At 34.4% G+C, this 16538-nt stretch overlaps 1 protein-coding gene across 1 annotated transcript in view; it reads right to left on the bottom strand.

The window, feature by feature from the left end:
* GPC5 (glypican 5) overlaps positions 1-16538 on the bottom strand; it is a gene marked incomplete at its 5' end in the record, with an annotated part of 599166 nt that overhangs the window by 402210 nt on the left and 180418 nt on the right. The window contains 1 exon segment of the mRNA XM_052664786.1: positions 7599-7719. Within this exon segment, the coding sequence (XP_052520746.1) occupies positions 7599-7719 (121 nt within the window).

Consider the following 16538-nt stretch of genomic DNA (forward strand, 5'->3'; position numbering starts at 1 on the left):
TTTGGATTTAGAATGAGAATGATGTTGATCACACACTGATGTTTTACTTATTGCTGAGCAATTCTTAAGCAGAGTCAAGGACTTTTCTGCTTCTCATGTTTCCCTGCCAACAAGGAGCTAGGGGTGCACAAAGGGCTGGGACTGCTACAGAGCTTGCTCTCTATATCCTTTTATTTATTTATTTTTCTCCTTCTTTTTCTGTTGTATTAAACTGTCTTTATCTCAACCAACAGGTTCTAACATATACGCTTTTTAATTCTCTTTCCCAGCACACTAGGGGAGAGTGAGTGAATGTCTGTGTGGTGCTTAGCTGCCTGCTGGGTTAAATCATAGCAGATGTTTGAGTGTATCGTAAAAGGAGGGGGATGTAGCACAGTAAAGAATTGACCACCTAATTCCTAGCTGTTTAGTATCTCTGTGGAAGTTATGTTGATATCTTACACACAATGGTAATCTTCAAAAAATTTAACATATATCTTCAATACAGACTAGCAGTAAGAGGAAACTCAAATCAATACTAAGAGAAAAGGCAGCTCTCTTTAGATGTGTCAGGAAGCAAGAACAGTTCATGCTACAAATCCGAAATAGGATTCTCTGCCAAGTATGAATATCCTGGTATGACATATCATGCTAATACTCTGCTATCATGTCTTGCCATAGATGACATTTCTCCAAGGGCTTGTGATATGACAGTAGCATTGTATTAATTCCAGAACTAAAATAAAAGAAGAGCCAACATAATAGTAATAAATAAATAAAATGAAAGGGAGAGCCAGCAAATCACTGGGGGGGGGGAAGAAAAAATAAAAAAAAATAAAAAATTAATGAAAATACTGAGCTGTTCTCTACCCACAGGGGCTCTCAAACTTTAGAATAAAATGAAAAATGGAAAAGGAATCAAAAAAGAAAGAAGGGAATCTAAAGCAAAAGCAACATTTAGGTATGCATTTGTAATAAATAAAACAAAAAGCAACATCAACTTGTGCAACAGTTTGTCCTGTTGAAAAAGAAACAAAAATAATAGGTGGTCTGGTCAGGTTCAAACACAGATGAAAGCAAATACAATAGAAGACAATGTTAAGTTACTGTTGCATAAAGTGGGTGGAAATTTTACTTCCCAGATATATCTCTATTGGGTACTTTTTACAGAATGGTGCAAAGTGCAAGCTACAATGTATCAACAAATAAAATTTGAGCAGAAGGAAAAGAGAATATCTTGAAAGCAGGTCTCACCAGCTTTTCCCTATTTCTGAAGAGTGCATCGGACTAAGGCTGATGTCAGCGTTAAATGCAGTACTCTTCAGAATTCACTTGTTCCAAGAAAAAGAACGACATTTCAATCAGGAATAGAATTATCAATGTATAATTTGTTAAATTTATACAGCAGTTTAAACTGTGCTAAGAGGCAGAGGGATTTTAACTATTAGATAATTATCATAACACTGACGAAAGCACAAATATGTTAACAGTGATCAAAGGGAAGCACAATTGCAAGTACCACATTTTGCATATGAATAATTCAAAAATGTGGCTCTTTGTATGTGCAGTTGAGGACTCAAGTGATGTATTCTGTCACCATTTCCACTAAGCACATGAGTGGCTCTCATGAAAACATGTATTAATTTGCCTGTGGTGTGGAGCATTAATATAAGCTTTAAAAAACACAGCTGGAAGGTTTAGCTAGTGTGAAACATCAGTGCCAAGAAAAAAAATCACATCTTGCTATTTCTGTGACCTGTTTAAGAAAGCTTAATAGCCAAACGATGGTGTGCTCAAAAACAGAGCTTACCAACATTAGTAAAGATCATAAAGGAAAAATAGATTGTCAGTCACATTTAATGTCATACAAAGTAGTGGCAGCTATTCACTTAAAAGATATAGACATCACTTTCAGCCAAAGCCCATGCATAGTGTACACAGGCAGTCAGAAGAAACGTAACAAATGTCAAGACGCACCAGGAAAGAAATAGACAAATTTATTTAAGGAGGTCAAATTAATCTCATCCCTGCCACTAAAATTTTCTGAGATATGTCTAGGGAGCCTCTGAAATAGGTACTAACAAAACATGATGAAACACCCAAAAATGTATACACCTACAGGTTTGCACTGTAAAATGTTTCCATTTAGCATAGTAGAGTTGGGCCCCCCAAATTTGACCAAAACTTAAGCTTCAATTATGGATAAATATTTTTTAAAGATTTCTAATCTGATATGAATTGTTTCACAAAGTCATTTGGCTTTTATACAGTTACAAATTAGTAGTTAGAATGCTGGATATGCTGGATTTATTTTGACTTTTAGGATTCCTATCAATAACAAAGAAAATACATTGGATCCTCATTTTTTGTATGAATTTTGCTAATTAGATATCGCTTCCTTGTGTGACATTTTTCAGCCTTTTGTTAAGAAATTAAATATTAGTCCATACAAACTAGCTAGCAGTCCAGGGGTACAAAAATATAAGATGTGAACCCTTCCAAATATGTTCAGGCACATATTTGCATTTTTCTGCATCAATAAATAGGAAATCATTTCTCCCAGTTGAAGTGTTTTAATTTCTAGTGTAGCCAATAGAGTAGCACCTGCCTCTGAAGATCTCCACAGGGAGATTTTTTCTGTTTTATGTAGGCTGATGTACATAATGATATTTTATACTATGGCAAGATTTTCTGAAATTAGGAAGAAATTATTTGACCTCTAAATATAAATTCCAAGAAATATCCATTATTTTTAAGATCAGTACCTCTAAGATTATCTTTTGAAAGAAGAAATACACTGAAATGATGAAGATCCAATTGCCTAATGACTGTACCAAAATATACTTATTTCATAACCTTAGCATTTGTGCTTGCAAATAAGATAAACGAATTGTGTCCTTAAATTATTGGGGAATAAAAGAAAAATAATTACTGTTATTATTGCTACCATATGCAACTGACTTTTTTTAATCCTGATTGCCTATTAAATGAGAGTGATAGCTGCAGACTGCAGAATATAAGAGAATATGCACTGAACCCATTGTTTGTCTACCGTGAAGATAAATGAATGAGGAGGAGTCATTTAAAAAGCTCTTCAAAATACCAGTCTGTCCATGTGAAGATTTTTACAGAAGAAGGTGACTTTGTCAAACCATTTTCATCAACGACTGGTTCACCTAAGTTCATGCCAGTTCCTCTGATTGCACTTCACTGCTGGGAGCACGGATCTGTAGAGTCCAGAGCACAGATTATAGCAGTCAGGGTCCAAAGGAATCAAAGGTTCCATTGATTTTTGGTAAATCTACTAATTACAGAAAAAAAAGAAAAAAAAGAAAAAAAAAAAAAAAAGAAAAAAAAAAAAAAAGGAAGATTACCTTGAAACTCTCAAAAAGGAGAAATGTCATATGGGCCACTGTGGCACGTACTAAACACATCTGTTTTGTAAAGTTTGTAAACAATTGTAATTTAAACATGTAAAATATGTAATTTAAAAGAGTAGCCCAGAAACTAAAGCCTTACAAGAGATGCTCTCTCTTAAGCAACAAATTTTAGCAACAAGTTAGAGTATTTTAAACAGAATAGACCCTAGAAATCAAATTCTATGTTTAAGCACCAAATGTTTACATACTTTAAAACAGATTATTTTCTATGGATTTTAAACACTTCTGTATCTATATAGCAAGAAAACAGGAAACACTGGAGCAGCCTTATTCTTTTCTATGGGAAGAGCAAAATAAAATCTACTGGATCAAATTTGATTTCTTTTCTCATGTACACATTAAAGATGATCATGAAAGAATGTTTAATGTACCTGTTCTTCTGCTTCTTGGTAATATTTAGCCATTTCTACAATAAATGTGGAGTCTGATTTTCTGAGAGCTCACTGGACTCTCCCTCAAAGAGCCCGCCCTCCCTTTTCTCTGCATAGAGAAATTCAATTCCACACCTTGCTTCATGTGCACTTTCATGTCACATGCCATTTTGTCAGACTGCTCCTCTGCTGCCATCTGTCACACAGCAACAAAATGTGAATGAATCTTGGTGGAAAGGCTGAACTACTGCCACACCACTACCATCTGCCTCTGATGTAAGTGGCCAAAATAAGAAAAGGTGAAGCACTACTTTCAGAGCAGCCTTCACAATTTCCCTCTTCCTCTCCTGTTGAGATCCTTGAAAGTATGAAGGGAAATATAGAGAAACTGATGAGAAAAGGTGTCATTAGCTTTGATGACAGAGAAAGGAGAGTTTCAGAAAACAATGGGGTTTTTCTTCTTCTACTTAGTAGAGGTATTTACTCTTCCTTTTCCAGATGGGCAAAGGACCTGGACTGATTTCTAAATCTGCATTAAATTATCTACTTTAAATGCCAAACTGGTTATCCTCTTCAAACTAGTAACTAGCCTCTCGTTTGTTTTATATATGTGTGTGTATGTATATATATGTTTATTTTTTTACTATTAGAGATAAATGCGTAATCATAAAATCAGATTTGTTTTGATTTGTATTTTTGAGTTCCTGTCTGAACTATAGTTACCACCTCAGTCAATTTATTGCAAGTTTTTTGGCCCAGATCAGGCTCCTTTAAAAGCAAAAAAAGCCTTATTTTTGAGTACATTTCAGATTTGTTTATTGTTTGGCGACCCTATGGTAGAATATACCCTTTGAAAAAGCAGAAGGATGAAGCAAACAAAAAGATACAGTGTACCTGCTAAATATTTCTCCTTAGAAAATGACACATTTCTGGTATGTGTGTTTAAACTCCTGAAAAACAGAGCACAAAGGTGAAATCCTTGGAACATTTGCAGGTGTTTGTAGCGTAGATGCCAACTTGTTGGCAGTGTACCCAAACTCCTTTTATAACCGGTGAGGCTAAAGGCCTACTATTTGTATCCTTAAGAGTAACTCAGATTTGGCCAAAAGAACAGCTCTCCAAGCTCCACGGATTATAACTACACCTAAATTCTGATTACAGAAATGAATCTCATCCCTGCTGCAAACAGACATCATATGTTACCTCTGGTTACACTGCATTACTGTGCCTTTCACAATATTTATTATGAAAAGTACCAGAAGCAAAGCCTCTGATTCTTTTCTGGGTACTGATATTTACCAAGTGCACGTCTCAGTCCTAAAGGCCTTGGTACTATGACAGGGTATACAAATAGAATAAAATCAGGCTATACTTAGGCTGGTACACAGACATCTTACTGTGATTTAGAAGGAGGGATGGTACCCTACCATGGCATCATGAGACAGAGAGCAGTGCTGCTTTGATATCTCACACCTTGAAATATTCAAAGGCTGATGTGAAAAGTCATATAAAACTGAATTGCTACTCATTTCCATTTCCTAATACAGACAGAAAATTGCTACATTTCATGCTCCATATGAAACACAACTAGATAACAAAATCGGACTTACTAGCAAGCAAGGTTACAACAACATGGAATTTATATAAAAATTTATATAAAAGTATATATAGTTGCCTACAGAAATAGAAGATTACATATCATGCTGGCAGCCTTAATGCTGAATTCGAGTATAGAAACATCTGCAGACTGAAGGAATTCTTAGTTATGAAATGCAAGAGAAATATGATTTTTATTTTATTTTATTTTATTTTACTAAATTACCAAATTAAGCTGTTGTAATGCAGTATTACTGCTTGGATAGACAGCAGGAATTAAGTGTATAGAAGGAGGACTTTTGCCTGAGAAGTGACACCACAATCTATTAAGCTCCCCTTATTTAATCTTTTCTTTGTAAGCTTAATATATGATTCATCCTTTTTCATATCACAGAAGACACAGAGGTGAGGTTTTGTATTTGAATCTCTAATTTACCCTTGCTATCCTCCTTTTCCAGACACTAAAAGCTAGTGAAGAATTACTTTTTCTGTAATTTCTTCAACCTTTTTATCTGAGGAAAAACAGGTATATATTGGATCTCTAAGGTATTTGTTGCTCTTTTTATCCCCTGACCCTATTTCTATACTCAGAGCTACAAGAAAGGAAACTATCACATAGAAAGATAATGTATTTGCAGGATAGCTGGACTCACAGTATATAGACTGTAAGCCTTTCTTTCCAAGATCCCATCCAGCCTTTGGGGAAAAGGGCAAATAAGCTCTCAAAATGAAATGCCTTATAATGGAATTGTTCCATTCCATTCTTTTAGATCCTTACCCAAGGAGGGAGCAACACAGCTCCTGGTCTCTAGAGGAAAACAACACAATAAACTATACTGTGCAGATTTAATATCAAAGAAGAAAGAGTGGGCATACCTGACAGATGAAAGACCTTGAGATTTACCCAGTAAGATTTACAATGTTATTCTTTCTGAATAACTTTCTGATCTTAATTAAGCCACAGCATGTATTTCAAGGCAAAATTATCTCACCATTTTGTCACTATTTTAATAAAGAAGTAGAGACATGCATGCTAAAGCTGGAGGACTAGAAGGGGTATTTCTTTCTAGGAGGAAGGAATAGTGGTTAGAGTTCTAATATAAATAAATAAATGATTATATTCCTAACATAAGAAAAGGAATTTGAATGCCACTTCTCCCAGAATATAACTACTGATGGAAAATATTTTTTGTTGGTTTTTTTTTTTTTTCATTTCCTATTTTACTCCTTTGGTATTATTAAACAGTGTTTACTTTTATTTTTATTTTTTAGAAATAGAAAATTTTCATTCTTAGGAAATGAGGTAGAGAAGGAGAATGGAGAAGGAAGTCTGCCAAGTTTGCATGCCCCCCCTACTTAACCCCTCTTTTTCCTCAATGCAGAGAGGTTGTTGTGCTAGACAGGGCAATGACAAAAGATGCCAGTAGAGCACTTTGTATCAATGAGTTCTCAGATCATAGTAGAAAAAAATATTTTCTAACTGAAGAGCAGAGTTGCCAGCAAAATTTGCTTTTAACAGTCAGATACTTTGTCTTATAGTTACGTCTCTCCAGGTATATAGATATTAATGAGTACAACAAACCACACATGCAGTGTTTTTAATGTATTACAATACTACAGGACCATGTTGGAATTCAGTGCTTTATAAGCCTTAAATTTAGTAACTCACTTATATGTGCATCAGGTAGTGAACACCAACTTCTTTAGTAGGCAAGTTATTATTTAAAATTTCTAGCATTTCTATCTGATTCTTAAACAATAAACTTCGCAGCAACAATGGTCAAGATTTTGATTTAGAAAAGAGAGACGATGGAAATTACCTTGTAATTTTTTTTAAATATACGCACTCAGTTAATTATCTCTAAATTATACTTTTATTCTTTTGCAGCCTTAATACAGTGCTGAACTGGTACTCACAGCTGCATATGGCCCAGCTGCCACTCTTACACCCTACACTCGTCTACCATAAGCAAACTTTTTCACTACATCACTTTTAATAAATTAAGTAAGAAAGATTAAACAGGATAGGGTATTGTGGGGTTTTGTTTTGTTTTGTTTTGTTTTGTTTTGTTTTGTTTTGTTTTGTTTTGTGTTGCTGTACATGGAGCAATGACTTGAATTAACAATTACCCTATAAAATATAGTAAATTCATATGTTCACCACTAGATTGTTTTTAGTTCTATACTATGTATAAAGATAGAAGTAACTTACCTGAATAACATGTTTCAGCTTGTCAATAATTTGATTTATTACAGGATCTGTTCCTTTCACTCTTACTTCTGGATTCCCAGACTGAGCTTTGATTCCACTGCCAACCACATGATGAGTATAGCTATTTGAATATGGAAACACACACAAAGATGTAACTTATTCTGCTCTCACTCATTTTCTAGTTCATATTAACTCAATTCTCATGGCACCAACATTACACTTTAATGAGATGCATTAATTTTGTGCGTATATTTCTAATAGAAAAGAAATATAACATAATCATTTTATCCCACAAAGTTGTGTTATTTGTTATTGTTTTAATGTTGCTGCAAACTTTAACGAGAAAAGTGTTATCTGCATTTTGTAGGAAGAAACATTTCTCTTTGCATACTTTTTATCTCCGTTTTATTTTTGTTAAATACAAACTGCACAGTGATTGCCTAAATGCATAACATTTCAGGTTTTGGAAAAAAAAAGAAAATCAACACTCCATATTCTATATACACTGTATGTTTGAAACTATATCTGAAGTTTCATAGTGTTTCTGTGAATGCACAAGCAGCTTGAATACATATTGCAGGACAATAGCCAAATTATGCGCAAATTATTTGGCATTACATAACTGGTGTAAGTACACAGAAGGCAGAAATTTATTTAGTGGATGAATATGCATAAAATAAGCCATGGAAAACAGATAAATGTTCATTTAAGTATGTATCAATGTAGTAAGTAGAACAGTGGTTCTAACAGGCTAATACAGCAAAACTCAAAATGCCAATACTAAAAATAACCATTTAGCAAAATTCTTTGGCTTATGAAGATGCTTCAGCTTCCTATTTTTTATGTAATACTGAAGTTATGCAAGAAAAAACTGAATTGTTAACTTATCATAGATACTGTGCATTATGCAAATATCCTCCATATGTTATGTTTTGTCTGCATACTTTACAAAAAATTAGCTTTATGTATCTCTGTCTTGAAACTATTTTGCCAGCTGTTACGCTGATAAAAAGAAAGAAAGGAACGCTATTAGGAGCAGAGAACAGAAGTGCCTAATTCTTGCCTATCAGATCTTCAGATGAGCATAGGCAAGATAGCATATTCAAATTCTGCAAAATATGAATTTTATGAAAATTGCTGCAAGTCCTCTTAGCTTCACAGAAAAAATGCTACATATATGAAGCAATCATAGGAAAATTAACCTGCTACCTCAGTTTGCAGAAAGGTCAAAGTGTAAGTCTGAGGGGCAAGGACTCTTTTCACCCTTGGGCCATTGTATGTGCAAAATACTCAAGGAGAGAAATTTAATGTTCATCATTGGTTTTAATATGGATATCTCTTGCAGGAGGAACTGGGAAAAGGAATTACCAAAAGGATGAAGAGGACTATGATCATCAACTATAACAGTTGATGGAAACTGGCACACAGAAAGAATATGGGAAGAGAATGAAAGGTGAATGAAACTTACAAAGAGAGGAAAGGGGGGAAAGTGTGGAGAAAGAAAGAAAAAGAAAGCCCTTTAAAAGTATGAACTTGTTTTCCTCCTTTAACTGTATTTATGAGAATGTTAAATAATGAATGCTGTTCATTAAAGCAAAGTTGCCACATAGCAACAATATTTTGTCTTTGATGTTTGCTTAAATATCACCTTAAGTAAGTGAGATTCAGCACGTTCTTAAAGAAGTATACAAGGACACAAGTACCGTTCCTAAAATGACAGTGGCCACATTCTTAGATATAAAATAACTCTATTGTACAGAATGACTAAATTTTCCATAGATCTGATAGCACAATTTGCCTTTGTACAGATATTACAAGAAGATATGTTTTAGACTTCACGTTCATAGAATCATAGGATCATAGAATGGGTTTGGTTGGAAGAGACCTTAAAGTCATTGAGTTTCAACCACCTACCATGGGCAGGGTTGCCAACCACTAAATCAGGGTTTCCAGACACTCTGCATTCTATTATGTTGGGAGACCAAAGGCTGGACACAGTACCTCAGGCAGGGTTTCTTCAAATACTTGGAAAATGAACTAATTCTGAAGCACTGCAATTTTTTTCCAGACTTTTAACGGACAAATATCCAGCAGTCTTTGACTGTTGAAATCCTTTAAAGCATTTGGTTTCCCATAAAAAGTACCAAAATTCTAAGCCTAAATACAGCTCTGTACATGCTAATGAGGAACAGTGTTCTCTCTATTTCATAGAATCATAGAATCGTAGAATGAGCTGGGTTGAAAAAGACCACAATGATCATTGAGTTTCAGCACCCCTGCTATGTGCAGGGTCACCAACCACCAGACCAGGCTGTCCAGAGCCACAATGCTAGTAAATATAATACAAAATTTAAATTCTATTATGTATTATGCTACTGTAGCAACAATTACCTAGGATTAGACACAAGTTAAAGATTCTAGCATTATTCATTCTTCATTAGAGCAAATATATTGTCATTTGTATTTAGGGCACACTGTATCAGCTAAAAGTAAATATTAAAAAAAAATGTGCCTGTTACTAAAACCCTTACTGAGCCCATCACTGATTTTCTAGCTATTCTATTACCTGGAATAGATGATGATAATATTGCACAATCAGGACAAGTCATAATGAAGTTAATGCAGTTCATTAGAACATGGAAATTGAAAGAAGTTTAAAAAATATACATTCATAGCAATGCTGAATACGATTATGTGAATGGCTGATATTCTTCGCAGCAAAGTATTTTGGTTTATAGCAGACAGCTTTTTATACCCATTTAGTGACACAGTAAAGATCTGTATAGGGCTGTAAAGAAAATCTGCGGCCCCTCTACTAAACTAATACAGCAAAAAAAAGTCCAGATGTTCATACTCATATGCAGTACAAGTGGGCATGCTCTAGCCTGGAAATATCCCTGTCCTCAATTCTTGTGCCTGCACTGATGACTTTGTAAAGAAATTGAGCTTGGAAAGGATTTTATACAAGAACTACCAGGCTACCTCTCCCTCCTGTAAAGAAGGAATCCATTCAGTCACTAGCCTGTCGAAGAATCTACTCACATTAATAGTTCAAGCTATATCTTTGCTGACTGCTCAGAGGTAGGATTTGCTTTTGCAGCTGAGAACGGGGAAGGGTAAGAAGTTGAAGCAAAGATAACAAGTGCATTATGTAGTGACAAGCAGCACTCTAAGGCTTGATAATAGTACATTTTTAAGTGTATTAGCATTATACAGGCAGATCATTAAGTACTGAGATTAACAGCCTCCATATTATTTGATATTACATTCTCTAAACTGTTTAGCACCCTTCTGTTTTCTTTTTAGTTCTTGGCTTTTCTCTCACCCATGGCTGTTGCAATCCATTCCATCTTTGAAAGAAGCAAATTTGTAATTTTTCTCTGTTTCCCACTGCCTGCAGTCTCTTCCTCCACAACTATGTTCCTAAGTAGAACAGAGCACTGCCTGGACTAAAATGTTTGCAAATGAAACAGTTGCTCTGAAAACAGCACAAACCCTGATCTGCACCAACTAATACATTCCATCCCATCCTCCTGACATTTTTGTCTGTTAAAGACCCCAGGAGTCCACAGATAACACATAGAATTACATTCACAATAATCACAGAGAAAGCATTGGATTCAACTTCTGCATATTTCGAAGGGTCTACTAAATGTTCTACCCTATTACCAGCTTGACTCTCACAGGAACTACTTCTCTGTATCTCCAGAAATCCTCATATGAAGTGCTGGATTATTTAAACCTTGAAATATTTGCAATCATTCAAGAGATTTTGTTTCTTTTTTTTAATTATTTTTGTATGCAGGGAGAATTTGATCTCAAAGTTAATCTTCAAGGTTCTGGATGCCAATTTTTATCCAGGAACACATCTAATAAAGTTTCACATATGGAAAGGAAAAAGACAAAATTACCAAAAAAAAAAAAAAAGAAAAAAAAAAGAAAAAACAAAAAACACCAACTTATCTGGTTGGAACAGAAGTATAAAATCCTATTTTGGAAGCTGGAAGCAAGCAAGTCTTTCCCCAATAAAATCTTTGTTATCAGATCACAGCATAAATGCTGAGCAGTGTTTTTCAGGATGGAGGTCTCAGTACCAAACACCCAAATAGGAATACACTCAACATACTGAAGTAAATGAAACTATTTGGTTATATTTTATTCCTGATATTGGAAAATCTAACATATATTAAATTGTCCCTCCTTTCAAAGTGATGCAGATTTGAGCAGTTGACTTCAAAACCCATCATTTGACTTTGAGTCTTTCGTAATTACAGGCTCACAAATCAGGTTGAACACCCTTTTTCTTTCTTCAAGTGTATAATAAGGCATTGACAAAGCCTTATGAAGTACTGTTTTATTAATTCTTACAGCAAAATAAAATTTATTGAAGTCAGCATGTTCTTTGCAGGAAAAAAAAAACAAAACACTTTACTTATATACTGCTGTTTAATTTTCCACGTTTATAATTGTGTTTAATTGACAAATATTATAAATAAAACATCTTCACACATTCTAATGTGGACTGAACGATCTGTCAGAACAAAATATTCTGTTGGGAATTTGAGCATGATACACAAAACTTCATCCCTGTAGACTTTCATTTACATGCAAAATATGTTTCTGTTTAGTGAAAGGAAAAATATAAAAATCTCAGACTCTTGGTTTGAGAGACTTCATTCATTATAAAGTTTTAATACAACATTAATCACTTTTTGTTTTTTTTACTTCTAATGTGCAAGTAATGAAAAAAAAGGTTTTAAGGATACCCGCAGAGGTAGACCAACTTGGGCAAGTGTTGCTCAAATATGAATTCTGGGGAAAAAAATATAATAAATAAAAAAAAAAATTATTGCTAGAGAAGTAATAGATCCACCATCTGTGCTCATTTCTGTGCAAGCATGGTAATGTATCATAACACTTTAATCTGCAGACTTGGTCCCCAAGTACCATTCATTTTCATCAGCACTAAAAAAAAACAAACACCAATGTATTTGTATTCTATAAACATGTTTTAAAATGATGAATAGCAAGTTACCCATTCTCTGAGTTCAATACATGAATATTAATATAAATGCCCTATTATTTTATATTGCATTTATGAACTCAGCTTTGGTTCTTACATTTGATTGTACCAGTAACTCTATTAAAGGAGAAGGTCATGCTCTATTGGCTATCAATAATTTCTTGGTTCTTACAATTAGAAAAGCTATTAGAAGTCATATATATATGAATTCTGTTAAGAATCAGCCAGAACTGTGGGCATAATACTTAAGAGATATGTATCTCTATATTACTTCAACATGAATAATCTACATTGCATTGTGACTGCAATAAATATTGATACATCATATTTACTGTCAACAACTGACCATGATTTCTCATTTCTTTACACTAGGTTTATGTAGTTATAACAGCAGAGAATAGATACCATTAAGTATGAAATTAGTGCTAAAAATGGGCCTGAGCTATTAAGTTTTGATCTAGATCCAAACTTCCTCAGAATTCAACCCAGTACTGGCAGCATTTCCCCTCCTATGTGTTGCCAGGGGAAGAATCCATAGCCGAACAACTAGACCTACAAGGAGCAGCTGCTCAAACTCTTTCAATACCCTTGCATAAATTTTAAGAGTTAATACATTTGACAGGTGGCAAGGATGGGCAGAAGGCTGGCATAATCTAAACATACTGTGTGTATAGCCCATTGCACAGGCTATAGAGAAATATAAAAAATATATATAGAAATATAGGCTGCAGAAATATCCTCAACTCCAGATATCTCCAGGACATTCTTTCAGCAGCTGACCAATGGAGTAAAATGCTAGGCTTAAAACTGACCACTTGCTGTGGAGTTTTCTGAAAGTTCTGGTTAGATACAATACATAAAAGAGCAAATTACGTATCTGTAAAAATAATTTCTTTATTACAGTTGCCCTCTTGGTAAAAAGCATAAAAAACTTTATTCACCTCTTTTAACCAGCACTGATACTGTAACACACTTACACCTTTTGTAATATATGCCTTCTTCACAAATTGTTTTCTTTCCATGTTGTAGTGTGGGAATGTAGACATTCATGTATTGTGACTGCTAAGGGACTTGTTTTGTTCAACTTCTCATTATAATTAAATAAAAAAACTCTAATTAATTTACAGGTTAGGCTGCAAGCAAGCACTCATTTTTATAGTGGTTCACTTTGTTTCAGGAAGGTATGAGAATGCAGTGTGTCTACTCCATTTTATTTTGCATTGGTTCTGTTTTTGCATTTTTCAATCTCGGGATATTTTTTTAAATTCATTCCCTATTTGGTTGCTTTCTGATAACTGATTATTGCTGCCTTATGCTTGGTATTGCTAACTTCATCATTGCTTGACATTTTAAGACTACAGGTAATTGATTTTTTTTTCAAAATTTAGTCTTTACATTGTTTCAAAAACTCAAGAACTTTAAGAACTCAAGAACTGTAAGATTTCTTATTTAAAAATTAACATGGAAATTAATCTTACTCTCAATTAATGGTACCAGCTGTATTAGTTGTCTATGCATTAGCTATCTGTGCTGCAAAATGTACTCCACAAAGAGCAAGACAAAACACCTTCAATAGCAGCACTATTCTGCCAAAATTAATCTCTGTTGAGTGTTACAAACCCAAAATCATTTAATATAAACGAGGGAGTTCCTCACTCTCACAATCTCTACGTTCTCTGCAGAGGCAAAAGAAGCACCTGAGTGGGAACTCCTATCAATCTGTATTGCTCCTTAGCAAAAAATATATTCCAGTAATTGCATGCTATGCTGAAGAGAAAAGAACTGAAGGTGAGCTTTGAGACAGATATTTCATTTAAACTAGGTGCCTTGGGTAAGTCACATGTTTAAAACTGAGAAAATAAATTCTTATTACGTTAGAAAATAACTAAACCACAGACATATGCAAGTACACTAAATCTAGATAACTAAGGACAACAACATCTCCATATTCGTGTAGTATTCTTGAAACCTTCTTACAACCTTAATAATTCTACAGTAACTTCAGTTAATGGAGCAATGAAATGAGAGATATTAATGATCATAAACAAGCACATAAATGTTTATAGAAGATAGCTGGCAAAACAAAAGGAACTATCTTGGAGAAACAATATAAACAACTTGGAAATGCAAAGCTGTCAAGCCTAATTAGTCTAAAACTGAGAAACCTGCTTCCTGTATACATCATTAAGATATATCTGCTTGGAAACAGCAAAAGGATCATGTAACCATGGCACTACATTGGACAGCAAATCTTGGAGACAAAAGTCTGACATTTCATATTTTCTGTAATATAATGCTTCAGCACACAAACCAAAGTATCTTCTAGAGACTTAGAATGTCTCTTTATAATTTTAGGACTAATATCCGGCAAAATGCTGACAAGGTCAATATTTTCCTCATAGCAGCATGGCATGGGCATTACTCCAGTACAAATAATGCTAAAGGTGCACTCCCACAATCCATTCTTTGTTATTGAACGGTTGGTATTTTTCTGAAGTTATCTTTAGAAAATAACTACAAAATGACAGTTAAGTTATGGTGAAAGACTATCAAGCAGATAATAAACTTGAATATCATTACTGACAAAACTAAAAAAAAGTCACTTAGCAAATAAAGGTCAAATGAAGAATCAACCCAAGTTGCTGTGAAATGTAATTTCAGCAAATTCAAATCCTCACTAGCCACCTGATAGATCTTTTTCTGTTTATTCTCAACAAGTGAACTTTCATTTGGTGGTAAAGCTGCTTTCCTTGGTGTTCTCTGTTGTCAGATTATACTGAGTTAGCAAAAGATTGATGGATTACTAATAAATAAATATAGATGCATGATCAGTCTCTGTGACATTGGATTCATAGTATTAACCTAGTTTTCCTGAATGTGCATGAACAACAATCTGAAAACTATGATTTGGTGACATTTATCCAACCTATGATGTTTTACATCTTAAATATTTTATGACTCATACATGCCTCATGTTAATTGTGCAGAATTTTTTGTTGTTGTTCTCACCTAATATAAAATATTACACTACAATATCACCTAAAATTTCTGGGTTTTATACTGAAAAATCCTAGAGAACATAACATTAGGTGTTCAGGACATATAGGACATAATTGTCTCTTCATTAAAACCAGTCTTAAAATTATTAAGTGTACTGGCTGTGGCTGGATGGAGTTAACTTTTCCCATGGTTGCCTACATAGTGCTGTGTGGCTGGTGCACTTGCAGCTAAAGCAGCATGCATATCACACTGATGTTTTATCTATTGCTGAGCAGTGCTGGCACAGCATCAAGACTTCGCCACCCCCCAAAACCACTGGGCTAGGATTGAACAAGAGGAGAGGTGGGGACATTATGAGGACAGCTGACTTAAAATGGCCAAAGAGATACTCCATACTATATGGCATCACACGTAGCAATAAAAGCTGGGGAATAAGTTTCCTTTCAGTCAAGGTGTGTGTCCTCCTGAATAGCCATTATGCATATTGAGGCCCTGCTTCCTAAGACGTAAACAAACACCACTTCATGACCAGAAATGGAGAATTTTGTCTCTCCTCATGTCCAGATGACCTTTGCTTCTTTTTTTGTTTGAAATGAACCAGTTGTTCATTTCTATATTTTTCTCTTTTCCCTTTAATTAAATTATCAATAATTCTTTTTTTTTCCTCGTTCTATTTCCTCCCCCTCCTCTTCCTTTGAGGAGAGGGAAGAGACAGAGCAGTGTGGTGGAGTTTAAGTTGGCCATCAGTGTGAGATCACCACATGCAAGCATGCTGTCTTCATGTATATCTGTGCAAGAGAAAAATCAGCTGCATTGCTATAAAGTTTGGACTGGTTTTATTTTTCAAAAATATCAAGCAAATTACTTAAAAAAAAAAAAAAAAATTGTTTTCACAGTATTTAGAAGTTTGTTCAGCT

The sequence above is a fragment of the Tympanuchus pallidicinctus genome, unplaced genomic scaffold (assembly GCF_026119805.1).
Source record: "Tympanuchus pallidicinctus isolate F22 unplaced genomic scaffold, pur_lepc_1.0 scaffold6, whole genome shotgun sequence".
Taxonomy (NCBI): Eukaryota; Metazoa; Chordata; class Aves; order Galliformes; family Phasianidae; genus Tympanuchus; species Tympanuchus pallidicinctus.